Source organism: Carettochelys insculpta, chromosome 2, assembly GCF_033958435.1.
Source record: "Carettochelys insculpta isolate YL-2023 chromosome 2, ASM3395843v1, whole genome shotgun sequence".
Taxonomy (NCBI): Eukaryota; Metazoa; Chordata; order Testudines; family Carettochelyidae; genus Carettochelys; species Carettochelys insculpta.
In genome coordinates, this window is record NC_134138.1 from 95,016,078 (window position 1) to 95,043,438 (window position 27,361).

The window sequence follows — 27,361 nt, forward strand, 5'->3', positions numbered from 1 at the left end:
TCCAGCACCCATTTGTCTGTAGTGATCCTTTGCCACTGGTCGTAGAATGGTCGGAGGCGATGGTGGAATAGCCGCTTCGGATGACCTTGTGCGATGGTAGTGATGGCGCAGCCCTGGATCTGTATGTCAAACTTGTGGCCTTTGGCCCCGCCCCGAGCACGCACGGCTCTGTTGTGAGCGTCGCCTGGGAGTTCTGTACTGCTGGTGCTGTTGATGTCGCCCTTGCTCGTAATCCCTGTGATACTGGGGGCGCTGTTGCTGGTACTGGTACCGCCTTTGCTGAGGGTAGTACCTTTTCTTTGTGTATGGAGGGGTGTAAATCCCCAGGGTCCTGAGTGTGGCTCTTGAATCTTTACTGGAATGAAGGACCGAGTCAGTCGATTCAGCAAACAGCATCTGCGAGTCGAAGGGAAGGTCAACTATCTTCGCCTGCAGATCCCTCGGTATACCCGAGGTCTGGAGCCAGGACTCCCTTCGCATCACCACTGCGGTTGCTGTGGAACGTGCTGCTGTGTCCGCAACGTCCAAAGCAATCTGAACTCCCGTCCTCGCAGCCGCGTAGCCTTCTTGCACTATGGCCTTGAGCACCGGCTTTTTGTCCTCTGGAAGCGAGTCCATGAGGGAGGTTAACCTGGAATAGTTGTCAAAATTATGGTTCGCTAAGTGCGCTGCGTAATTTGCCATTCGCAACGTTAAAGTGGAGGAGGAGTAGACCTTTCTGCCGAACAGCTCTAGCTTCTTGGCATCTTTGTCTGTTCCCCCTGTTTTAAATTGAGATGTTTTTGATCTTTGTTGCGACGACTCCACCACCAAGGAGTTTGGCTGTGGGTGGCTAAACAGGAACTCCATGCCCTTCGCCGGCACGAAGTATTTCTTATCCGCTCTCTTTTGGACAGGCGGAATAGTTGCAGGGGTCTGCCATATCGTAGTGGCGGACTCTAAGATCGCTTCATCAAGCGGTATTGCTACTCTGGAGGAGGCCGGAGGTCTCAAATTTTTGAGGAGCTTATGGTGTTTCTCTTGCACCTCTGCTGTCTGGATGCCTTGCGTGAAGGCCACCCTCTTAAACAGCTCCTGAAACTGTTTGAGATCGTCCGTAGGATGGACGTCCCCCAGGGCCGTAGCCTCGTCCGGGGAGGAGAGCGAGGAACCGCTGGGGTACGTCTCTCTGGACCCTTCCGCTTCCTGCTGGTGATGGTACACCCTCTCGCTGGAGGTTTGCGAGGGAAAATCTCGGGGTTCCATGACCAGTCCCCCCTGAGATGCTTGAGTCTCTGTCCCCGGTCGCAATTGCCCTCGGGGGTACGAGATCGTCTGTGGGGATCTTTCCCTAGTAGATTGCCGATGGTGTCTATGCCCCGCGTCGTAGGGGCGACCATGGCAGTATAGGCACTGTTCTTGGGAAGGTGACCTAGACCACTCCCTTGGTGCGTACCCTCTGCATCTGGGGGAGGGAGATCGTCGAGACACCGGAGAGAGCGATTTTGCATAATAGTCCAGCGGTTCAAACCCCAGGAAGGGTGAAGGTGGTGCCAGCCATGGTGAGTCTGGTTGTAAAAATGGAGAAGGGGGCTCCGGGTAGGCTAGGGGGAACCCCTGCCTTCTGGTTGGAGTCTGCAACATGAGCGGAGGGCTGTGAGAAAGCAGCTCCACAGCCCTGTCCGGAGAGGGGCTGCAATGCCTCCTCTTGTGTGCAGCCTTCCCCCTCCCTGGAGGAGGTAACTCCGCCCCCTGACGCGTGGGGGATCCCGGCCCCGTCGGCACCGTGCTAGGCACGCTCAAAGGCGGTGCCGCACGTGCGGTGTCCTTCTGCGCCTGCAGGCTATGTGCCTGCGTGCTCTGCACCGCCGGTTCTCTGGGGGTCGGTGCCGCTGCCTGCAGTGCCGCCGGTACCGGCGCTTGTTTAGCCGCCGCCCTGCCTGCGGTGCGGGGCGGCTGGCTGATTATCGGAGGCTGAGCCGCTTCCACGTGGCTCTCCGTGCCGCCGCCAATCAGCTGTTGCTGCGGCTGGGGGCTGCTTGCTCCTCCCGTCCCGCTCGCTGTTGCTGCCGGCAGGGATCGGGCTGGAGAGACTTTCCTCCATTTTTGCGCTGATGGAGTGAGGGAGGCAGCTTTTCTTTTAAGGGCCCCGGAGGGTCCCTCCTGCTGCGGCCGCTCCGGCACGTCTGGCTGGAGGGCCTTATCAAGAAGCAGCATTTTAATCCGCACCTCCCTGTCTCTCCGTGCTCTGGTCGTTAATTTAGCACAGAAGGCGCATTTCTGTGCCACATGGGACTCCCCCAGGCACCTTATGCATAGACTGTGCCCATCGGACGCTGGCATCGCCTCTCGGCAGGACTCACATTTTTTTAAAGCCTGAAGAGGACATTGTTGGTGAGTCTTTGAGTTTTTAAGCGGGTACTTAGCACCTTCTTTGTGCCGTTTTCCCCGTTCGATGGCCTGCCTCAGCAGGAGGGCTGATGGCCCTAGCTCCTGGCCTCCGGCGCTTGTTACTGGGACTGGACTGAAGCTGTCCCGCTCGTAGTTTGTTTGTTGTTTTTTTTTTTGTTTTTTTTTTTTTGCAAAATAACAACCGGCTAACTTGTAGTAGCCTAAGTACCTGAAAAAACTTCAAAGAAAAACAGATAAAGTCGTTGAATACGCTATTTGGCCTTAGCCTAGTCGGATTCCGTCTGCAGCCGACGGCGGTTAAGAGGAACTGGCGGGGACCGGATCGCGCACATGGCCAGGAGCGCGCAAGGGAGCGGCGCGCGCCGGCGCATGCGCGGTCCGGCAGAAACTGCTTGGAAGATCCGATCTGCCACGCCGGGCAAGCCCGTCACCTATTGTGGAGCACCCACGGGGACACTCGAAGAAGAACTGGTGGCTATTTCTCATTGTGAAAATGACAGTGACACATTTTGAGATCTGATATCCAGATAACCCTAAATAGCAGGCGGTATGTGAGTGTAATTTAGTGCATTGATGGGGTCAAGTCCCCTGTAGTTTGCCTAGGGTGACTGCTGTCAAGTAGAGTCAGCAAAATGGTCCAATGTTTGTGTGGTCAGTGAGCCACTGTTGATATGCATTCAAACATAACCAAATATTCCTTAGGGTCATCTTCCAGTGCTAAATTTGCAAGCTCCACCTGCATCGCGGATTAGGCAATTCTGTGGAAGGCCCTACCAATCCCCATGGAGGTTTAAAGAGCTTCAACCCCTGTTGAAGATGACACTGGCATCCTTGTTGTGCTACCAGCTCTCAAATGAGCTGCTGCTGTTGTTTTTGCATGTTGCTGCTGCTCAGCTATCTTCTGAGGCAACAACTGTCAATCTTGCTTCTGGGCTGCCTTTGGCTGTTAGTTTTTAGTAACCCACTTTACTAACTTCTCTGTGTCCATGGATTTGGGGACCAGGAGGTTGGTCACTGTCTTCTTCTTCCTCCTCTCACCATTAGCAAGACTGGGCTCAGCTTGCCAGCATTCTCCACCAGTGCTGCCTTTGGTCAGGCAGAGCTACAGCAGAATATGTCATTCCTTGATATTCCTTCTTTTCCAATACAGCCCTGTCCTGTGGTTCTATCTCTTCTTTTATGGATCAGTCCCCTGCCTGGTAAGGTCACATGTCCCAGGCCACACCTTTCAGGTTATACAGTCACCAGTCATCTTGTTGGAGCTAAAAGTTTTATTCTCTTTTAAACTTTGAATTTGAAACTTAACAAGCCAGCAATGTAAGGTAACATATTAACACATACAACACTTATAGATTTTATTGATTAAGTTCTTTAATTTAATATATGCCTCCTGATTTAGAGTTTAGTGAATTTAATATGTAAGTAAGGGACAGTTTGGTATTGTCTATGTTAATGAGATTACAGGATGATGTTGAAGGCTGAAGCCTAATTGACTTACAATGCCTTTGCTCTGCTTTTCTCTCAGAGGTTTTGTAAGAATTGTTTATGTGTGAAAGTGGCATGTCTGTGTTGAGATAAAGGTGTAAAGGTTATCCCCAGTGCCAGATGGCCAAGGAAGAGGGGCGAAGCATGAGTGAAGACAGACTTCACAGCGTCAGAGAAAGACCATCAGTGCATACCCCCGGTCAAGAAGTGATTGGATTGGCAGATTGATGACTCTGAAGCATGGAGCAGGCACCACTAAGGACAATTGATTACAGGATGAGCCTTTTGGAGAGGTTTTGAGAATGACTGGTATGGGAAAGATAAAACACCAGTCACAGACTGACACAGCAAACTTCAAAGGAGGAAAGGATTATAAAAGCAGTGTGCTTTGCCATGGGACTTTTTGGGTTCACCTTGCCACCAACTCCAGGAGAGCACTGGATTGCGACCGACAAGGCCCTGTTCCCCCTCTGTGATCAGTGTAGCTGGCCAGTAGATTGATCCAGGCTCTGGACTGGTAACTATAACATCGTTTGGTGGGACTCTCTCTCTCTCTCTCTCTCTCTCTCTCTCTCTGTGTGTGTGTGTGTGTGTGTGTGTGTGTGTGAGAGAGAGAGAGAGAGAGAGAGAGAGACTGAAAAGCATGTGCTACTAGTATAACCTCCCACTGAGCTGCTCTGCTTCCCTTTTCAAACTCTGACTCCAGCTTATGCTCTCTTTTTGCAGGTGTAGTAGGACAGAGACACCTGGGCCAGGTGCTCCTTAACCCCTTGTTCTCCAGTGTTCTCCATCACAAGTCCCCAATCCCTTTCCAGAGAGTGGTAATACACAAAATTGCCCTAATTTTGGAGTGGACCTCTAAAATAATGTTTTAGGTCACTTTCAGGGGGTTGGAGGGGAAAGAAGATGACTTAAATATAACTTGTTTGAAATTATTAGAAAAACCAAACATTCCAGAAGTATAGGCATGCATTAGTTATCATTAACATACATAATCAATCTGAAAATATATGTGCCAAATTGTAAAGCCATGTGATCAATATACAGCTATGTAATGGACTGAAAAACCATTTGGCAACTCAATTTGGCATGCATTTTTGACACCACATATGTCATAATTTTACAAACTATGCAAATAACAAATTAGCCACTGTCATTTGCATGTGCTCACCACATTTTAACTGACACACAAACATACATAAAAGGAAAACAGTCATCAAATTACTACCTTCCAAAGCATCCATTGCACGTGCCCTCTCTTTCAATATAGTTCCAAAGACCAATAGATTTGCCATTCAGGGATGCCTCTCCCATGCATCCTTTAAAATTAGTCACTTTAACAGCAGATGATTTCTATTAGAGAGGAAACATATTAAATGCATGCAATTAACTGTAAATACTTTGGAGCTTGTCAAGCAAACTGCTCCATTGAGTTCTAATTCATGTAAAGGGTAACACAATAGAAGAACAAGAATGTTTTACCATTATTATAAATAATGAAACTTTACATCACTGTGGAGGAGTTTTGCAATATGTAAAAAAACTAGTTCCTGAACCATTTATACTCAGTTTCATAGATAACAATGACAAGTCATGAGGACAGGAAATGAGTAGGAACAGAGGAAAAAGGAAACCTCTTAGTATGAATTAACAACTCCTGCTCTCCTATGCACTCACACTCAGCACTTCAGAATTACTATTTTAAACAGTTTCATTGGGACTTTTGTAGTGATAATTCCAGATACCATCTTGCATCCTTGCCTTTTGTGCAGCATGCCTGACATGTCTTGGTCAGTCATCTCTTTAGACTATTCAACTGGTGTATTTTTAATGAAAAGTATTTTCAACAGGATAAAAACAATAAAGAATTTTCAGATTTTCACCTTGATTTGCCCTCCAAGTCCTCCAACAAATATCAGTGTTGATTTGTTTACATCCAGTACGGCAGCTGAGCCAGGAGATGTTGCAGTTTTATTTGAAGACTTCTGCTTAGAGCCCATTCCTTCTATGCTCAATGTACCAGTTTTCCCAAACCTGACAATCATAAATATGAATGGCTCAAACACTTTCAGAAGTTACTGTGCATTGTTCTTGCTTACTGCGGAACTACTCCTGCACAGGGTAACTAAATAACCAGGGTACATCTATGTGCCTTTCACCATGCTTCCACATGATTTAAAAGCATATTTGAATTTACTAGCAGAATATGAACTTTCATTGTAACTCACATTTACAGAACTAAATATGTGTTACTCACAATAATGTTGCCCTAGTCTATGACTAGGACTCCCAGGTGCTATTGTGATACAAACTAAATGAATTAGAAATGAATGAATGAAATCCTCATTACCTGGTTATATGTATTCTTTGCCATTTGTTGTTGTCAATTTGAACATTTGGATATTCCAGTCTTGCAATTCCAGAGCCCACATCCCAAAGGAAGGCCACCTTACCACGTCGCATCTCTACTGCCATGAAGTCACTCTGGAAAATGGGGGTTCTTGCTTTAATGTGCGTTATGGGGACTGTCAATTTATTTTGCTTAGTAATTTTCTTTCAAGGTAGACAATGGTAAAATCTCCTCTCTATTGCTAAATATATATATTCCTATATATCCTACCTTCATGGGTCCTTACTCTGAGCCAAATCATGGCCAACAAAGGATAAATTTACAGTAGAACCAGCAATCTCATGCCTGTGGTTTGTGTCTGTTCTCCTCACACTTTCTTGCCTCTTCCCTTTCTCTCTTACTCCTGGAATGACCTCAAAAGGTCAATGGAGAAATAACAGGAACATGCTGCATTGCTGGGGGCTGTATGGAGCTAGGCATACCATACATCTACTGGGACGGTGAGGAAAGAGAAGTTACTCACCGTAGTAACGATGGTTCTTCGAGATGTGTCTCCGTGGGTGCTCCACGATAGGTGTCGGGCTTGCCCCGGCGCCGCAGATCGGATCTTTCCAGCAGTTTCTGCCGGACCGCGCATGCGCCGACGCGCGCCGCTCCCTTGCACGCTCCCGGCCACGTGCGCGATCCGGTCCCCGCCAGTTCCTTGACCAACCGCCTCGGATGCTCCTAAAAAATACTAAACAGAGATCCAAAGCGGGGAGGATGGGTGGGTGGTGGAGCACCCACGGGGACACATCTCGAAGAACCATCGTTACTACGGTGAGTAACTTCTCTTTCTTCCTCGAGTGTCCCCGTGGGTGCTCCACGATAGGTGACTACCCAGCAGTAACCCAAGAAAGGAGGTGGGTAATCGGGTTATGTGCAGCTTGCCCCTGAAAGGACCGCTGTCGAAAGACGGGTATCCTCTTGGAATACCCTGTGTAGGGCATAATGCTTGGCGAAGGTGTCGTAGGATGACCAGGTCGCTGCTCTGCAGATGTCTTTTAATGCAATGCCCTTGAAAAAGGCTGTTGATGCCGCCACCGCCCTAGTGGAGTGAGCCCTAGGCGGGGCCAGTAAAGGAGTCTTTCTAAGTTCATAGCACATTTTTATACAGGATACGATGTGCTTCGAGATTCTCTGTGAAGAGAGACCTTCTCCTTTTGATCTGGGAGTGAGAGAGACTAGGAGTCTATCCGTTTTCCAGAAGGACTTAGTCCTGTCTATACAGAAAGCCAGCGCCCTCCTCACGTCCAGGAGGTGTAGGCGCACCTCTTTGTTGGAGTTATGAGGCTTTGGATAAAACGAGGGTAAAACTATAGGTTCGTTAATATGAAACTCTGAAGAAACTTTCAGAACAAAGGCTGGATGCAGCCGTAAGGTAACAGCCTCCTTTGAAAATACTGTGCAGGGTGGCGTTGCCATAACTTCCGCGAGCTCGCTCACCCTGCGAGCTGACGTGATTGTAAGAAGGAAGGTTGTTTTTATCGTAAGGAGACGGAGGGAAACTGTGGCTAAGGGTTCAAACGGTGGTCCCGTTAGCACGTTAAGCACCAGGTCCAAGCTCCATGAAGGTGGAAGCGGTTTCCGAGGGGGGTACAGGTTTACCAGCCCCTTGAGGAACCTGGAAACCATAGGATGGGCAAACACCGTGGGCCCTTCCTCTTCATGCCGGAAAGCCGATATAGCGGCAAGGTGGACCTTTAACGAGGATAGGGAAAGTCCACCTCTCTTGAGGTCCAGTAAATATTCTAATATTACAGATATAGGCACATCAACGGGAGCTAATTGCTTGGTAGAGCACCATGCAGTGAATCGAGTCCATTTCTGCTTGTAGGTCTTCCTGGTAGAAGTCCTTCGGCAACTTTCTAGGACTTGTTGCACTCCCTCCGTACATGTACTCTCTAGGGAGCTGAGCCATAGATTAACCATGCTTGCAGTCGCAGGCCTCGGGGGTGTGGATGCACTATGGGCCCCTGGGCTTGCGTGAGCAGGTCCAGCGCCCCCAGAAGGAGCATCGGTGGGCGGTCCGACATGCACAGAAGCAAGGGGAACCATTGCTGTCGATCCCAAGTTGGGACTACTAGGGTCATGAGGGCTTTCTCTCTCCTGGCTTTCTGCAAGACCTTGTGAATGAGCTCCGTGGGAGGAAATGAGTAGAGCAGGGGGCCCTTCCACGAGATCGCGAATGTGTCCCCCAGGGACCCCCGTCCCAGTCCTGCCCTGGAGCAGTATTGAGGGCACTTCTTGTTGTGTTGACTGGCAAACAGGTCTATCTGGGGAAACCCCCATGCGTGAAAAAGCGGTCGTAGCAGATTGGAACGGATCTGTCACTCGTGTGTGAGTGCGAAGCACCTGCTCAGCTGGTCTGCCTTCATGTTGTGAGCGCCTGGTAAATACGAGACTTTCAAGGTTACATTGTTGGCGATGCACCAGTTCCACAGCCGGACTGCTTCCACACATAAGGCACGAGACCGAGCTCCTCCTTGTCAATTTATATAAAACATGGTGGAGGTATTGTCTGTATTGATCCCGACTACTTTACCTTGTATATAGTCTCGAAAGTGTTTGCAGGCGTTGAACACTGCTCTGAGCTCCAGTATATTTATATGCAGCGACTGTTCCGTAGGGGACCACAGTCCCTGTGTCACCTTTTCGCCCATGTGTGCTCCCCACCCTATGTGGGAGGCGTCGGTGGTGAGGAAGATAGAGATTTGTGGTTGATGAAAGGGTACCCCTGTTAGCATGTTCTTGGGGTTTACCCACCATTGCAGGGATCTGCGCACCTCTGTCGTGGGCGACACCACCCTGCGGACGGTGTGTGTTGCCGGTTTGTAGACGCTCGCCAGCCAATGCTGCATGCTGCGCATATGCAATCTGGCGTTCTGTACTACGAACGTTGCTGCTGCCATGTGGCCTAGCAGCTGTAAGCACGTTAGAACAGGCACCATGGGGCTGAAGGTGATAACTTGTACGAGGGAACCAATAGCGCGAAAGCGAGCATCTGGTAGATAAACCCTTGCTGTGATGGAGTTTATGCGTGCCCCTATGAACTCTATGTCCTGTGTGGGGTCGATCTTTGACTTTGCCAGGTTGATGACCAGGCCCAGCAAAGAGAACGTGCTTGCTGTAACGCGTATCATACGTAGTACCTCTTCCTTCGAAGCCCCTTTCAGTAGGCAGTCGTCCAGATATGGGAATATAAACACCCCCTGTCTGTGCAGGTAGGCTGACACCACTGCCAGGGTCTTGGTAAAGACTCTGGGGACCGAGGAGAGGCCAAACGGCAGAACCTTGTATTGGAAATGTTCTTTGCCGACCATAAACCGGAGAAAGCGTCTGTGAGCCGGTTGGATTGTTATATGGAAATACGCGTCTTGTAAGTCGAGAGCTGCGAACCAATCTCCATCGTCCAGTGCCGTGAGAATAGAGGCGACTGTGATCATCCGAAAGCGTTGTTTGAGCAAGTACCAGTTGAGGCCTCGAAGATCTAAGATGGGCCTCCAGCCTCCTGTCTTTTTCTCTGTGAGGAAGTATCTTGACTAAAACCCTTTCCCTTGGAGTTGCTCTGGCACTCTTTCCACTGCCCCTATAAGCATAAGATGGTCCACCTCCTGCTTGAGTCTCGCTTCGTGGGAGGTGTCCTTGAGATGGGGCCTGGGTGGAGATCGTGGCGGTGGGTGCGACTGGAAGGGGATCGCGTAACCATGGCTATGATCTCCAGTACCCATTTGTCTGTGGTGACCTTTTGCCACTGGGCGTAGAACGGTTGGAGGCGATGATGGAACATTAGCTTTGGATGACATTGCGCGATGCTAGTGATAGTGTAGCCCTCGATCTGTCCATCAAACTTGTTGCCTTTGGCCCTGCCCCGAGGATGCACGGCTCTGTTAGGAACGTCGCCTGGGAGTTCTATACTGTTGGTGCTGTTGATGCCGCCCTTGTTCGTAGCCCCTTTGGTACTGAGCACGCTGGGGTTGACACGGGTATCGTCTTTGCTGAAGGTAATACTTTTTCTTCCTGTATGGAGGGGTATAAATCCCCATGGTTCTGAGAGTGGCCCTTGAGTCTTTACTGGAATGAAGGACCGAATCAGTTGATTCAGCAAACAACTCCTGCGTGTCAAAGGGGAGATCGACAATCTTCGCCTGCAGATCCCTCAGGATACCCGATGTCTGAAGCCAGGATTCCCTGCGCATGACCACTGCCATAGCCGTTGAGCATGCCGCTGTATCTGCTACGTCCAGGGCGATCTGAACTCCTGTCCTCAAGGCTGCATAGCCTTCCTGCACGATGGCCTTCAGCACCAGCTTCTTATCCTCTGGAAGCGAGTCCATGAGAGAAGTCAGTCTGGAGTAATTGTCAAAATTATGATTCGCTAGGTGTGCTGCATAATTTGCCATTCTCAACAGTAGGGTAGAGGAGGAGTAGAACTTTCTGCCGAATAGCTCTAGCTTCTTGGCATCTTTGTCTGTTCCCCCTGCCTTGTACTGGGAAGTTTTCGACCTCTGTTGAGACGATTCCACCACCAGTGAATTTGGTTGTGGGTGACTAAACAGGAACTCCATGCCCTTTGCCGGGATGAAGTATTTCTTATCCGCTCTCTTGTTTATAGGTGGAGCGGACGCTGGGGTCTGCCATATCGTGGTAGCGGACTCCATAATTGCTTCGTCGAGCAGAATAGCTATTTTAGAAGAGGTCGGAGGTCTCAGGTTTTTGAGGAGCTTATGGTGCTTCTCCTGCACCTCTGCTGTTTGGATGCCTTGCGTAAAGGCCACTCTTTTAAACAGCTCTTGGAACTGTTTGAGATCGTCTGGGGGGTGGACATCCCCTGGGGCCGTAGCCTCGTTGGGGGAGGACAGAGAGGAACCACTGGGGTAAGCCTCCCTTGAGCCCTCGGGGTCCTGTTGACGATGATACATCCTCTCGCTGGAGGCTTGCGAGGGAAAATCTCGGGGTTCCAGAACCAACTCCCCCTGAGATAGCTGCGTTTCCGTCCCCGTCCGTGACTGCCCTGGGGGATAGTGAACCGTCTGGGGAGACCAGTCCCTGGGGGTGTCCTGTCTATGCCCAGCGTGATAGGGGCGACCATGGCAACGCGGGCACAGTTCCTGGGGTGGAGACCTGGACCACTCTCGAGGCGCATATCCCCGGCGTCTGGGGGAGCGAGATCGTCTGGGTGATTGAGACAGTGGTGAAACTGATTTGTGGTAGTACTCCAGGGGGTCAAATCCCAGAAAAGGCAAGGGTGGCCCGAGCCATGGTGACGCTGGCTGGAGGAACGGGGAGGGAAGCTCAGGGTAGACTGGGGGAGACCCCTGCCTCCTTGTTGGAGTTCGCAGCATAAGGGGAGGGCTTAGAGAGAGCAGCCCTGCATCCCTGTCTGGAAAAGGGCTGCGGTGCCGGGTTTTCTCTGCTGCCTTTCCCCTCCCCTGTGGGGCTAATTCCGCCCCTTTCCGTGCTAGGGATCTCGGCCCCGCTGTTGGCGCCACGCTCGGCACGCTTAACTGCGGTGCCATGCGGGTGTTCTCCCCCGGCGCCTGCAGGCCGCGTGGATGTGAGCCGTGCACCGTCGGCGCCCCGGGGGTCTGTGCCGCTAGCTGCAGTGCCGCCGGTTCCGGCGCTTGCCTGGCCGCCGCTCTGACTGCGGTGCAGGCCGGCTGTTTAATCATCGGAGGCTCAGCCTCTGCCACGTGTGCTTCCGCGCCACCGCTTGTTTGTAATTGCGGCTGGGGGCTATGTGCTGCACCCGTCCCGCTCACTGTGGCTGCCGGCAGAGATCGGGTTGGAGAGAGCTTCCTCCGTTTTTGCGCTGATGGGGTGAGGGACGCCGCCTTCCTTTTATGGGGCCCTGTGGGTCCCTCTTGTTGAGGCCGCTCCGGCACGTCTGGCTGGAGGGCCTTATCAAAGAGTAGCATTTTTAGCCGCATTTCTCTGTCCTCTCTGGCTCTGGCCGTGAGCTTTGCGCAGAAGGAGCATTTCTGGGTGACGTGAGATTCCCCCAGGCACCTAATACATTGATTGTGCCCATCGGAGGCTGGCATAGCTTCGCGGCATGACTCACACTTCTTGAATCCTGAAGTGGACATTGTGGTGAGTCTTTGAGTTGTTAATAGGGTACTTAGCACCTTCTCTGTGCTTGTTCCCCTCTCTCGGACCCAGCCTGCCGCGGCAGGAAGCTTAATGGCCTTACGTCCCCGGGCCTCCACTGCTCCTCTGGTTACTAAGGCTTTCTGCCTCTGCTGTTATATATTCTTTTTTTTTTTTTTTTTTTGCAATAAGAGAAAACAACAAGCTGACTGAAAAGAAACTCTAAAAACACTAAGAACATTAAATACGCTGACTCTGGCCGCAGCCTGAGTGGATTCCGTCTGCAGCCGATGGCGGTTAAGAAGGAACTGGTGGGGACCGGATCGCGCACTTGGCCGGGAGCGCGCAAGGGAGCGGCGTGCACCGGCGCATGCGCGGTCCAGCAGAAACTGCTGGAAAGATCCGATCTGCGGCACCGGGGCGAGCCCGACACCTATCGTGGAGCACCCACGGGGACACTCGAGGAAGAACTTGCCATTGTACGGACATGGGAGCTCTGCCTGATCCCAGATCAAGCACCCCCACAAACTGTTAAATCCACCTTGCAGGAGGAGGATTCTAGGCAAGACAATGTACACAAGATCGCTGTTATCTTGTGTGAGTATTATCCCATCTCATGAGCAAGGACCTCAGCATATGACCAACAGAGCCAAGTCGTGCTTCCTCTGTAAGAGCAGGGGACCACCCTGGCAGCAAAACCCAGTGCACTGTGTGCCATGTTGTGCAGACTGAGGGTAAGAAGCAGGATTGCTGGATCTGCTGTTCCCATTCTCTTTCCTTCAGGGTGGACAGGTGTCATGTAAGAATCTGTGGACTTTACTTCAGTCCCACTGTGGTGTGGGGCAGGGGATTATTCCCCTGAGTCTCCCACATACATTTGCCCTGTCCCTAGCCTGACTACTCAGTACACATTAAAATGGAGAGATGGACATTGAATACATTGAAAATTCAGACAGCCATCACCTTTCAGTGTTTTGGAGCGCTCACTAACTCACATTGCCATTGCTGCCCAGGTAGAAGAGGAGGTTGTCAGGTTCAGCTGTTTTCACATTTAATGTTAAGGTATTGTAGTTAGTGGAAGAAATCAGGGGTTGGTAGGCACGAATACAGTCTCTGTTGGCTGAGATTGCAACTTTAATCTGTTGAGAAATAAACGGTACATCCTGTGTACATAGCAGAGAGCACTGGAATACCAATTTAGCTTTTGGCTAGCTAAATTCAAGCCACCTGCTAAGACAAGTTCACAGGATTCTAAATACCCATCAGTAGGATCAGCTACAAACATGAACAACTATTGACTGGGTGGGTGTGAGCTGAAAAAAAATTAGTGGTTTAGATGACACACAATGGAGAAGAAAGTGATACCTCAGAACCTACTGGTCCTTCAGTCCTGCGATTTAAAGCCAAAAATTCATCATTCAATAATAAAACCTGAGCTGGAAACCCACATATCAAGAAAAACACTACATTAATAACAAAAAGACTGTCGGTCTTGAGAAACCATGAAAGGTCTCAGGGATTAAACAAACAAACAAGCAAACAGAAAACAAGAAACTTTACAGGGAGACAAAAAACAAGGTGGTTAAAAATCAAATAGACAAGGCATTTGTAAGAAATAGCAATGCCCGGATTTTAAATTACTACCAAATGTATTAAGTCTTCAGAAAATCTATTTAGTGGCCATTTAAAGTTTGATTTAATAAAGCTCCACTCATACGGCAGAGTCCTGCTCACATTCTCATTGTTACAAACACCAGACTCATTACTGAAAATCCTTGGGCACTTTGGTAACTTTAGTTTTGTTGACTCTAATATCTAAGAGTTTGCACAATCTCTAGCCCATTGACAGAATTTTTAGTAAAAACAAAGTTAGCGAAACTGAGGTGCAAGGGAACAAGGTAGCTCAATTCAACACCCACGTCTAATATTATCTCTACAAAATAGTTGCAATGATAGAATCTTATCTTTGCCATATTCTCACAAAAATAAAGATTACAAGGGAATAAGTCCTAAAACCAAAAGAGGAGATTTTGTTTATATGAATTTATCTTTTCCCCTTAGAAATCTCCATGGTATATGATACTGCAGGAAGTACTACTTCCATTGTTCTCTACTAGACTCATTGGCTGTGTCCACATGTGCTGCTTCTTCCAGAAGCGGCAAGGCAATGAGCCATCCGGAAGATGCTAATGAGGTGCAGATGTAAATTTTCCACACCTCATTAGCATATGGGCATGTGATTCAGAGTCCAGAAGAAGCTCTTCTGGACTCCAAAATACACATACAGATGTGTGGCCTGTGGGGATCTTCCAGAAGGAAACCCTCCTTCCAGAAGCTCCTTCTTCCTCAAAATTTTGGGGAGTAAAGGACTTCAAAGTAGCGCAGGCACTCCGAAGTACCTGCGGCTGACCCACGAATACACGCAAGCCGGCACTTCAAAGTTTCACAGTTCAAAGTTGCCATGGGTGAGAGTTAACGTAATGAAGTGCTACATATGCACCACAGCACTTCATTAGTAATCTCCCAACACCCTAATTACCATGTCCCCTTCGAAGTTGGGGGCTAGTCTAGACACAGCCTTTGTGTTCTAAGTATAACATGACACAGTTCACAATGTGATTTCATTGCATTTGTTAGTTTGAAGTAGACTGAAGTTTCAAAATGACCAATGTATTAATTTGAAATGTAGATATTTTGTAGGGGCATCAACTTCCTCCTAAACAAAACAAAAAGGGAAGGGTTTAAGTCATATGGATTTGGTTAGACATGCATGGCAGTCTTACTGACATAATTGATGCTTGTGTTATGATTCATTCAGTGAATCGCACCATGATCCTTTATATCTCCAAAAAATTGATTACTGCCCCTCAAACCAACTCCTTTACAGATTCCTGAAGATGCCCTCCAGGCCCCTACTCCAAAATCAGTGCCAGCCCTATCTACCCATTTGTCCACTACTCACAGACACAACACTTTGCTTCCATGACACTGGATCATTTTAAAAGGAGGTACTTCCCTAAAAATAAGAGATTATATGGGGTGGTGGAAGGAGGAGAGAAGAGCTGGGGTGGGGGGAGACACAAAAGCTCAATGCCTGATTGATCTGACAAACCACAGAGGCAAAGAGATCATAGCTCCAAGTCCAAACTCATACCAAATGCCTCAGTATTGCATCATATATTGTATTCAACACCAACAACTGTAATTCCAAAGAACAATAGGATGGGTTCCAGAAGGTGTGTGAGACTTTCTTCCTTCAAAATATTATTTTCTTAAGGGGGCACAAGGGAAACCGTTGGAAAGTGCAGGCAAGATGTACTTACAGATGCTGCTTGTTTACGAGCCTGACTGATGAGCTCTTTAATTTCAGACAGATTTCTGCTCAGGTTCTCTTCCAGTATTTTCAGAGGTTTCAGCCTATCAAATAAACGATTTGCTTGTGCTTCCACCTCTTTTACTTGTCTTTCAGCTAAGGCTGCTATCAAAATAAGAATGAGACGTTCAGACAGATTGAGGGAAAATTCATTATTCATTCCTGGAATGCATTGGCCAAAATGGGATAAGTGCAAGTTTTAATTTCTGCCATCCCCTGGGAATAAAATATGCTGGAAATTTCAGCTGGAGCTGGCAGCAGCTCCCTCTGCACTCGAGTTTGGGTAGTGGGCAGTTGGCCCTTCTCCTATGGCTTCAGGCAGGCAGCTGGCCACAGCAAGTCAGTTGGCCCTGTGGGAGCTGGGTCCAGCCAGATATCCTGGTTAACAGAATGTGCCCGTTGTCCAAATGCCAGATAACATGGCTGTTACTGTATTTGGGATAATTTGATTCATTAGCTTTAAACATCTGAGACAAAACATAATCCCTGTATAAAAAGCTAATGTGGTTTCTACACATTCCGGTTAAAAAGAAAATCTACTGATAGTGTTCTTTTTATTTAGTCTTGCAAACTTTCAGTCCATCACACCTATCCTTATTTTACTACCAATTGTGCTTGTCTACACTTGCCCCCAACTTTGGAGGGGGCATGATAATCAGGGTGATGGGAGATTACTAATGAAGTGCCACGGTGAATATGCAGCACTTCTTTAGGCTAACTCCCCTCCACAGCAACTTCTAAGTATCAAACTTCAAAGTGCCGGCATGCACGTAGCCACGGGCACTTTGAAGGGCCCTCGCTACTTCAAACTGCCTTTACACCCCAAAATTTTTAGGTAAAGTAAAGAGTAAACCCACTTTGAAGTAGAGTGGGCACTTCAAAGTGCCCACAGCTACACGCATGCCGGCACTTCGAAGTCTGACACTTCGAAGTTGTCGTGAAGGGGAATTAGCCTAATGAAGTGCTACATATTCACCACAGCACTTTGTTAGTAATCTCCCATCACCCTGATTACCATGCCCCTTTGAAGCTGGGGGCAAGCGTAGACCCAGCCATTAGCTTTAAATATTAGCACAGTGGTAGGCAAACACCAGCCCGCAGGCTGGATCTGGCTCTTGGCAGGCCGCCGCCACAATAGTTACCTGAGTTTCCTGCTCCCATTGGCACAAATCTCTATTCCCAGCCAATGGGGCCTGTGAGAAGTGGCATCCTCCTGTGCACTGCTTCCTGCAACTTCCCTTATCCAGCAATGGTGAGCCACAGCCAATGGGGGCTGCAAGTGCACGTACCTTCAGAGAGGCAGGTAAATAAAGCCCAGGCTAACCCTTGTGAACCATCACCATCCCATTGCCAGCCCCTGTCTTAGGATCATTTTGACATGCAATGAAGCCACTAACTTACCAGTCTTTGAGGAATCCGCTATAAGTTCATTGGTCTTCCTCATTGTGTCATTAACCTTGGACAATGCAAAAGAAGTGTTCAGCAGCTTCTGACTGAAATCCACAATGTGGCTTAAACCAGCAACAGCGCTTGTGTTAACAGATGTGGACAGTTCTTTTGCTTTAAAAAGGTTGTCACGGGTATCTAGAACATATTTAAATTTACGGGTTATTTATATATCAAATTTATCACAAAATTAATTTTACTTAGAATTGTTTCACAGAGCCATGTAAGCAGAGGCAGCTAGGCTAAGTTCATAACAAATATTTCAGGCTTGACAAAAAGGAATCATTCTTGGCGTAATAGTCTGTATCAGAGGGGTGGCCATCTTAGTCTGTATCCACAAAAACAAGAAGCAGTCCTGCTGCACCTTAAACTATGGTGCATCTAAGACTAATAGATATTTTTGAGCATAAGCTTTCACGGGCAATGACCCGATTACAATGCTTCTGATGAAGTGGGTCTTTGCCCACGAAAGCTTATGCTCAAAAATATCTGTTAGTCTGTAAAGTGCCACAGGAATTCTCATTGTTTTTGTATTCTGTTTTGTTATAGTAACAAGTTCAAAGCTTTGTAAATGATGGCAAACAATACATTTTTAAAGATTTATAAATTGGCTGACATGATTTCCTGGCTGAGCCCTTATATATAAAATGTAACCCTTTAGAATGAACACTTTAAAGCATATAAATAAGCATAAGGCAAGATTCCTAAGATGCAGTGAATCTCAGGGCATTAAGAGAGATTAAGCCAGTGAAGGTTAGAGCAGATAAAAGTTTTCTTATTTAGATTTTTCAATGATTTGTTTCTTCAATATGTCAATCAAAAATGTAATACAATTTTCATAAAAACAATTCTTGTGTCTTGCCTACTGCTGACTATTATGTGATCACAAGGCTAATACCTTGCAGAATCGATTCTGTCTGTATGGCACTTCTTTTTTTTTTTTTAAAGGAAAAAATAGATTCTCTCTCTATTATTTAGACTCCAAGAATTAGCTCTTGAAAGGTTTGAGCTAGATATTAACTAGTTAGATCAGGAACCCATATGCATTGCTTTTAAAATAACTTGGTACTCCACTACAGGTTGAACCTCTCTAGTCTGGCACTCTTGAGACTTGACCAGTGCCGAACAAGGGAATTTGATGGACCACGGGAGGTCAATATTGTCTAGACACATTGCCAACACTTCCACTGCATACTGGGCTCTTAGAAAATAATTCAGGGTAAATTACAGCTAAAGAACAGCACAGAACACTGAGAGCCAGGACTGGTGGCTGTAAACAAACTTTATGAGAACATGGGAAACTTGGCCACGCCCACAATAAGTGGTCATCTGGCTAACTAAAATCAAGCCAAATTACAGATGTTCCTGGACTAAAGAGGTTCAACTTGTAGCGTGGGTTGAACCTGTAGGTTCAACTCTGTGCTGCCCTCACAAGTGGCAGATAGATGAATCCACAAAGAAAAGTTCCAGATTTCTGAATGTGGGCCAGAAGGTCCTGAAGAAACCTTCGTTTTAACTCCTGTGTCTGGCTGATATAACTTACATGAGTGGCAAATACGGGCACCCCTACGGGAGCTTGGGGCTCCAGGGCAACCCCCATTCTTCCACAAGCTCCACCCTGCCCCCACTCCACTCCTTCCCAAGCCTTGTCCTGCCCCACACCCACTGCACCTCTTCTCAAACCCCCTTCCTCAAAGAGATGCAACCCAGGGAATTATCAAGGGGCCTGGTGTGGGATGGCAGCAGGGGTCGAGCCCCTCACGTAATCCCCCAGGCCACCCTGGGGTAATATCGATATGGGGGAACATACAATCCATTGGGTGGTTCAGACAGCTGCTGTGGGGACTCCCAAAGCACGGGGATCCAGGCTGGCTGCCCTGACCCATCCTATGTCTGGGACAGCTCTGATGGTAAATTAGACAGAATGGAGCTTAGCTTTGCTACCCCGATCCCACATATCTCTTTCTCTTCTATATGTCATGGCTGAGGACAGTTGGTATAACATGCACTTGTGTCACCTCAATGCCTGCTGCAATAATTCTCTCTACAGAGTTAATCGCTGGCTAACTAAAAGGGAAAAAACCCAAAGAACTTCAGTACCAGAGCTGCATTCAAATGATGTTATAGGTTTGAGTTAAGGAAAATTACATCAGTCAATAAACAAAGCCTCAATTTTGAATTTCTTACTTTATGTATTCCCCACATCATAAAAGACTAACTATAAATTTAAAACATAATCATCAAGTTAAAAACAAAAAAGTAAGGACCAAAAAAATGCTGCCATGGGTAAACAGCAGAGTAAAAGAGATGGTTAAAGACAAAATAGCATCCTTTAAAACTTGTAAGTGCAATCCTACTGATGAAAATAGAAAGGAGACTAAACTCTAGTAAGCCAAGTGTTAAAAAAATATAATTAGGCAGGTCAAAGAATCTGAAGAGCACTTAGCAAAAGACACAAAGAAACACCAAACATATATTAAATACACCAGAGGCAAGTGGCCTGACAAACAATCAATGGGGCCACTGGAGGCTCAAGGTGCTAACACAGCACTCAAAGAAGACAAGAACATCATGGAGAAGCTAAATGAATTCTTTGCTTTGTCTTCATTACAGAGTATGGGGTACAGACTCCCACATTTTTGTCATTCTTTTAAAGTGCCAAATCTGAAAAACTGTTCCAGATTGAGGAGTCAATAAAGGTGGTTTGAAAGATGTGGATAAATTAAACAGTAATAAATCACTGTGAGCAGATGGTATTCATCCAAGAGTTCTAAGGCACTTCAAATATGAAGCTGCAGAACTAACTGTGGTATGTAACCTATTGTTTAAATCAGCCTCTGTACCAAATGACTGGAGGATAGCTAATGTAACACCTATGGCTTTTGTAAGCGGAAATTGTGCCTCATCAATCTATTAAGATTCTTTGAGGGAGTCAATGCATATGTGACAGTGGGATCCAGTGGATATAGCGTTCTTAGATTTCCAGGAAGCTTTTGACAAAGTCAAACACCAAAGGCTCTCAAGCAAAGTAAGCAGGCTGGGGCGAGAGGAAAGGTCCTCTCATGGATCAAGTAGCTGGTTAAAACACAGGAAACAAAGGGTGGGAATAGACAGTCTGTTTCCACAATAGAGAGAGGCAAACAGCAGGGTCCTTACCACCCACCCCAAAGATCAGTAGTGGGGTCTGTGCTGTTTAATGTATTAATCGAAAAGGAGGGTAAACAGTGAGGTGGCAACAACTGCAGATAACACAAAAATACTCAAGACAGTTAAATCCAAAGCTGACTGCAAAGAGTTACAAAGGGATCTTGCTAAACTTGATGGCAGGACAATAAAACAACAGATGAAAATAAATGTTGACAAGTGTAAAGTAATGCACACTTGAGAGCTATCTTGGCATTACTATGGTTAGTTCTCTGAAAAAAAATCTGTTCTATGTGCTGCTGGTCACAAAAGCTAACAGAATGTTGGGGTACGCCCACACTGCAATGTTTCGGCAACAAAAGTACACCTAGAAGTCGACAAAAGAGAAAGTTGCCAAATCATGTTTACGCTGCCACCCTCTGTCGACAAACTGTGGACATATTTTTACTTCCCCAGTTGACAGAAGAGCAAAGCAATGTGGGTAGGCATCCCATGGTGCCTGGCATCTTCTTCAGTCTCTAGGCACTGTGGGAACACAGAACATAGTGCAAGGCATCCTGGGAACATGAAAAACATCCCGTCAACCACCTCTTTGCGTCAAAGCTCTCATAGTGCTTATGGTTTACTTAATCACCACTTGAAACTGCCAGTGCTTGCTCTGCACTCCAGCATCTCCCGTGAGAAATCACGGATCCCAGACTTCTTTGCTATACTGTGTTCAATGTACAGAGTGTACCACGCGTTGTAGCAGCGCTGCTACTGCACTTAACATCCAGAGAGGAAGACTCAGAGGAGGACAACAGTGTGAGTGACATGGACAGCAGGGACTTGGCATTGCACCTGTCTACCTCAAAGCACCTGTGCAGTGTAAACCATTGCTTTTGGGCTACAGAAACCAGCACCGAGTAGTGAGATCGCATTATCAGACAGGTGTGGGATGAAGATCAGTGGCTACAGAAATTTATGATGATTAAAGCACCCTTCCTGGAGCTGAGCGCTGAGCTGAACCCTGACCTACAGTGCAAGGACACCATAATGAGAGTTACTCTCTTGGCAGAGAAGTGTATGTTAATTGCTTTGTGGAAGATGGCAACTCCCAACTGAGATTGGTCCGTTGCAAACCAGTTTGCAGTAGGGAAATCTCTTCTGTTCATTCCCTCGAAAACACATGACATTAACAATTCTCAGAAGACAAGATACCAGGCAAAACTGGTTTGGCTTGTATGGCCATTCTTATGTTCTTATGTCAGTTAGCAACCCAGCCCTACCATTTAAAGTAAACATATCATTTGCATTTCATTAGTGGTGCATCTTGATGCAATTTACTATCCTGTACTGTGAAGCAGGACATTTTAAAGTCTGAAAGTTCAGGAAATAATAGCATCCTATTCTTGACAAACTGCAGATCTGGCATCCAGCTATGAAAGAAATAATTCCCATAACTGAAGAAACATTAGACATAGCTTTTCTTTCTTTTTTTTTTCAACCCCCTTTCCATTTCCAAATCTACCTGTCAACATCTATGAACTCTGGGATTCTTCTTAGTTTCAAATAATTCTAGCAAGACTTTTGAACAACATGGGAAGTAAGAGAGTAAAAGATCTTTAAAGTTAAGTGAGCCCAGCATATATTCTGTCAAACCATCTAGCTTTAACAGATAAAACATATGATGCATTTCAGTTGATTTTTTAAACGGACTTTTGTTAAGGGAAAACAAAAAAAAATTAAAAACCCAAATACAGGTTTTTTTCCATTTAAAGTCAATTTATAAATTCTAGAGCCTGATTTCTGTTTTTCACACAAAGTTTCACAACTGTATGATTCTATTGCCTTCAGAGTTACTCCTCATTTATATCTGTGCGAGAGGAGAATCGGAATGTAATCTTTATATCACTATGTTCCTTCACCACTTTCCATGTTAATTAAATAAATGGAAAACATCTAATTCAGATTCCTGTAAGGGCAAGAGGCTATGCCAGTCTCCAGTGAGATTTATTGCTAGGCTGCTCTATCAGACTTCAGGTAATACTGCGTTTTTTATCAGATGGCATTGCAATAAGGGAATGCACATCCAGAAAGATTTCACTTACCATCAGACAGTGCTTTCAGTGCCAGCAGTGAATCATTCAACTGGTTAGTAATTTTATGAGCACTCTCTTTAATCTTTCCCACTTTGTTTTTCAATCCTTTCAAGCTAGAAATAAGGCCTGTTGGAATAAATAGCTGGGATTATTCCATGTATATACAAATGTTAGGACCATAGTAAGCCTACATTTTAAAAATATTTAGTACATTCAATAACGGATCCAGTGCAGCTTTTTTGTTGTATTAAACAGAATAGGTATTTCAGCAAATGCATAGAATTCGAGCACGGCATTTCCTCCCGCTGCCTGTAGATTACATGCTCAGCTGTAGTATTACAAGCCCATTGTAGTACCCAGAGGCACTGAGAGCTCATCTGGGGTGAGTGAAGTCTCTGTTCTACACCATGAAGATTCATTCAGGCTGTGTCTACACTCGCTCCCTACTTCAAAGGGAGCGTGGTAAGTAGGGTGTCCAGAGATTACTAATGAAGTGCTGTGGTGTATATGCAGCACTTCATTAAGATAATTCTCCCCTTTGGAAACTTCGCAGTGCCGGCTTCCGTGTAGCCGCGACTACTTGGAAGCGCCTGAGCAACGTCAAAGTCCCTTTACTACTCAAAATTTTGAAGTAGCGTCAGGTTAGCCACAGCTACACACGAGCTGGCACTTCGAAGATTAACACTTTGAAGTTGCCACAGGGGAGAATTAACTTAACGAAGTGCTGCATATGTATCACAGCACTTCATTCATCATCTCCCTACACCCTACTAGGGAGACACAGCCTCACAGTTGTCCTCCTTGGTTCAGTCAATCAGTTTTGGGAGGAAAAGAGAGGCAGAGAAAAGGTTTTCTTTAAATCAGGGGCCTCAAACTCACAGCCTGACAACTCTCTGTGGCTGAAGTAGTTCTGCAATCTGGCCCGCACATGCAGGCATGTGAGTTCCTGTGGGCCAGTGGAATGTTAAGTCCCTGCAACCCAGGAGAAAAGTCCATACCCTTCCCCCCCGCCCTCTCCCCAACCTCCAACTATTGCACGCCTTCCCTCAAGCCCCCTCCCCTGAGAGACATGGCCTCCTGGATTACTGGAGGGCCTGCTATGGGCAGCAGCAGGGGTCGGGCCCCCTGCACTCACCATGATGGCAAGAGTTGCAGAGAAGTGGAACAATGCAGCAGCTTCTGCTCTGTTCTACCGCCATCTCCCAGGACAGCCCAATTGCTGACCTTCACCGTGGTGCTGGGAAGTGAAGCGCTCCTGCCCCAGCATGGGTTGGCTTGGGAGACGACAGAGGAGCAGAGCAGCGTGCTGTGTAACTCTGCTTCCCTAAGGCTCCAGCTGTCACAGTGCGTGTGGGGAGGGCACTGGGGGTGGCCACCCTACCCCTGCTGCTGGTTCTAGCCTGCTCAGGGTCCTGCTGGCTAAACTGAATATGCAGGACCAATCCCACTCATAAGACAGTTGGGGGGCCCCCTAGGTGTGGGGCTTGGGGTGGCCACACCAAATCTTCCTATGCATTGCATACATCCTATGGCTGTCCACACACCTCCCCTGTGTCACAGGGCCATGGTGCAGAGCTAGCAGATGAAAACCACTCTAGTCCTGCTACGCGCCTGGGAGTAGCTTCCAGGGCTCCTAGGGCAGGGTTAAATCAGCAGGGGAAAGGCGTAGCTGTGGAAGGCAAGACAGGAGATGCACCGTGGGTGGGAGGGTGACACATGTACAAACACTCCCCCAGAGCCCTGCCAGAGAAAGGGCCGACCCACTAGTAGGATTTGTGGACTGGCACTGGTCCTGAGACCCCTGCTTTAAATAATCACTACAGAAAGTTACCATATATACTTGTTCATAGGTCATTTTTTGGGGGGGGTCAAAAATGGTGAATCAAAGAGCAAGGGTCAGCTTCTCAATGAGCCAAGAAACTTTTGACTCCCAGCCTCTCAGGGTAAGCTGCTGGCACATCAGGTGGTTTTGTTTACCTGGGGCATTGGCAGGCACAGATCCCCCTTCATTCCCTGTCACTATTCTCTGTCAATGGGATCAGTGGGAAGCTGTACAGCCTGAGGGACCTGCTGGCTGCCACCAGTTGTACAGGAACAGTGAATTGCAAACACTGGAAGATGCAAGGCTCTGTACCCACTGACGCTTTAGATAAACAAAATGTCCCAGAGTACCAGCAGCTTACCCTGATGAGCTCGGAAACACGGTTCGCCAATCTCTGGAATATAGTATTGGCTTATGAAAGAGTCAGAGCATTTTTCTATTTCGCCTATTCATTGGGGGTGGGGAGACTTATAAACAAACAAGCTAGTGAACAAGTATATATGGTACTTTCTTCATTTACCAGCCCAATGGTTTACTCTTTTACCGTATATAAATGAATATATAATCTTAACTGTATATTTCAGCCTATATAAACTAAGTTAACTTTTAACTTACATTCATTAAAAAATTAAAAACTTTATTAACAATGCAAGAAAAACATTATTAAAATTCAATAGCATTAAAATTGTACATTCTATGAAACTGACCTTCATTTTTCCTCTTCAGAGTTTTTGATTCATTTAGAAATTTAGAACTAAGCTGCAAAACTTCTTTCCCAAGAGAGCCAAGAGATTCCTCTGGCTGAAAAACAAATAATCTTTTACTATGTTTAAAAAGAATAGGTTCAACGGAAACAAATTCTAAGTATCCTCAGAAAACATTAATTTACTTTATGTGTAACAGTAACGAGAAAATCCAATCCCACAAACTTGCATGACTACAGAAGGCAACAATTTATTGCATCATCATCACCACCACCACCACCACCACCATAAATACAGAAAGAATTTATCAAGTATTAAGGTAAATATCAGCATGGTGAACATTGTTTACTTTTTCCAGCAGAGTCTACAATGTGATTTCTGTTTTAATCTGTTTAAAGGAAGCACAACCCCAAAGACTGGGAATCAAAATGGGGAAAGAGACAAAGAGAATTGCATTGGAAAGGGGTACAATATAAAAGTAAGACAATATTTCATGTCTTGGAAATCTGATTTTTTTAACAACAATTGGGAATCTGGCCAAAAGTACTGAAGACAGTAAGACTAGAGGAAAAGTGAATAAACGTAAAGGGGAGAAAATACATGTGGCCATGGAACTTTCTCCTAAGGGATTCAGCTGTAAAATCTATGGTTGGTGTGAGCTGGGTAAGCATTGAAGGGGCTGAGTGGGGCAAAGGGGTTGAGATGGACAAGAGGGATACACGCTTGGAAGTCAACAAATGCATCAGTGGAGGTAAGAACAAAAGAGCTAAGGGAAGGACTGACTGAAGTACAGAAGAGATGAATAGTTGAGTCCACATATCTCAAAGGTCAGGAGGTACAGGACAAGTGGATGACACTGAATTAAAGAAGATGGTCAGAGAGAGAGAGAGAGAGGGAGAGAGAGAGAGAGAACTCCGATATCATGTTTAATGAAGTCAGTGGGAGTGAATAGGAAGCTGATTCAGAAAAGAAGGTCAAACAAGGAGAAGAGGAGGAGGACTTTGACAACTGGGATGTCCGTGTAATCACAAGATAAGAATAGGAAGCTGTGATCAGAGCAAGAGAAGCAGAGGTCAGTCAGGACGAAAGATGAGTTAGATTAATGACTGATGACAAATACATGGAGAGAACGAATATCCATGGAGCACAGTAAAGTGGAAGAAAAGGGTGAGGCTGAGGGTAGCAGCCAAGGATGAGAAACGTGGTGGAGATGACACAGGATAGGGCAGGGGTACAGTGACAGTGACTGCTGCAGAAGTGTTAGGTCAGGAGACAGAGTTCAACCACTGCAAGGAGGTAGAGAAGCATATAAATAGGTATTCAGGAAAGAATCAGATGCAGAAGGTAACTTAAATCCCAATGTGGATACTCACTGAGGTCAAGGGGTTAGTTATAATTCTAGAAGCATCATCTGCCAAATTTTCAGTTCTTTCAATCAGACTTGAAATGCTGGAGTGGGTATCAACAGCATCTTCTTTCAGAGATACATTTCTTACTTTTGAGAGACCACTGCAGTAGAAAAATATCATACACCCTTTACACTACTGTCTTAACCAGGCAGCATATTTCCATGTGTTTTCAGAACACGTAAGGCATTTCGAGAGAATGAGCACATTACAAAATGTGTTTCAGTTGATTATTTCTGGCTGAAGTTCTCCCATCATTCAGATTTTATCTTTTTTTACTCTATCGTTGGTATGTTTTGCACTTTTAAAGTCTTCTGATCCTACAGAACATTTTCCATGAATAAAAAGCAGATCACACGTGCTTAAAAAAAACCAGATATGGGGGCTACAAATTCAGTGCACAGAAGCTTGGCTTTCAGGATAGAACTGAAAGATATTCTGGGTCAAATTCTACCTCCTTTCCATTGTGCAACCATACTGAAGCCAACAGAGCTGTACATGTATAACTACAAGCACAATTCTCTGCATTTCAAGCTTACAATACACTTGTTCTTTGTGATCTGCCTCATTTTAAAAACTCACTTGCTAATTTTAAAAGGTAGGACTGTGAGAAGTGTAGAAGAAAATCTCTCTACCTTTCTGTTAATAATCAGAATGTCTTTCCAGCTAATAACTCCTGGTATTGACATTGGATGAGCTCTGAGAATACAGGAAGTTTTTGCATCTATACATAACCTTGAATGTGTAACCTGCTCATTTCTCAGGGTTATGAGGATATGGGATGGACAGAGAAGTATAAATATAATGGACATCATCTTTTTATGATGAAAATAATTTTTCTTTCTTAAACATTTGTGTATTTTTGACCATTGACAACTATAAAGAAGTTAGATCACATAGTAGTCACTGAATATTTATTAACTTAAAAACTCACCACCATGCAAATGATCATTCATATGAATCGCAAGGCTGTAAATCAATCTATTCTTTTTCATTAATAAAAATACCATTTGTTTCATGAAAAGCAAAA

At 46.2% G+C, this 27,361-nt stretch overlaps 1 protein-coding gene across 4 annotated transcripts in view; it reads right to left on the reverse strand.

The window, feature by feature from the left end:
• The window catches only part of LAMA1 (laminin subunit alpha 1), a 211,348-nt gene that overhangs the window by 35,102 nt on the left and 148,885 nt on the right, over positions 1 to 27,361 (reverse strand). For all 4 annotated transcript variants that reach the window (XM_074987418.1, XM_074987419.1, XM_074987421.1 and 1 more), the window contains 9 exons: positions 26,299 to 26,434; positions 24,929 to 25,022; positions 22,409 to 22,525; positions 17,130 to 17,312; positions 15,679 to 15,833; positions 13,351 to 13,494; positions 6,227 to 6,360; positions 5,760 to 5,910; positions 5,105 to 5,229 (listed from right to left, as the gene is read on the reverse strand). In XM_074987418.1, coding sequence (XP_074843519.1) covers positions 5,105 to 5,229; positions 5,760 to 5,910; positions 6,227 to 6,360; positions 13,351 to 13,494; positions 15,679 to 15,833; positions 17,130 to 17,312; positions 22,409 to 22,525; positions 24,929 to 25,022; positions 26,299 to 26,434 — 1,239 coding nt within the window. The remainder of the gene's footprint in view (positions 1 to 5,104; positions 5,230 to 5,759; positions 5,911 to 6,226; positions 6,361 to 13,350; positions 13,495 to 15,678; positions 15,834 to 17,129; positions 17,313 to 22,408; positions 22,526 to 24,928; positions 25,023 to 26,298; positions 26,435 to 27,361) is intronic.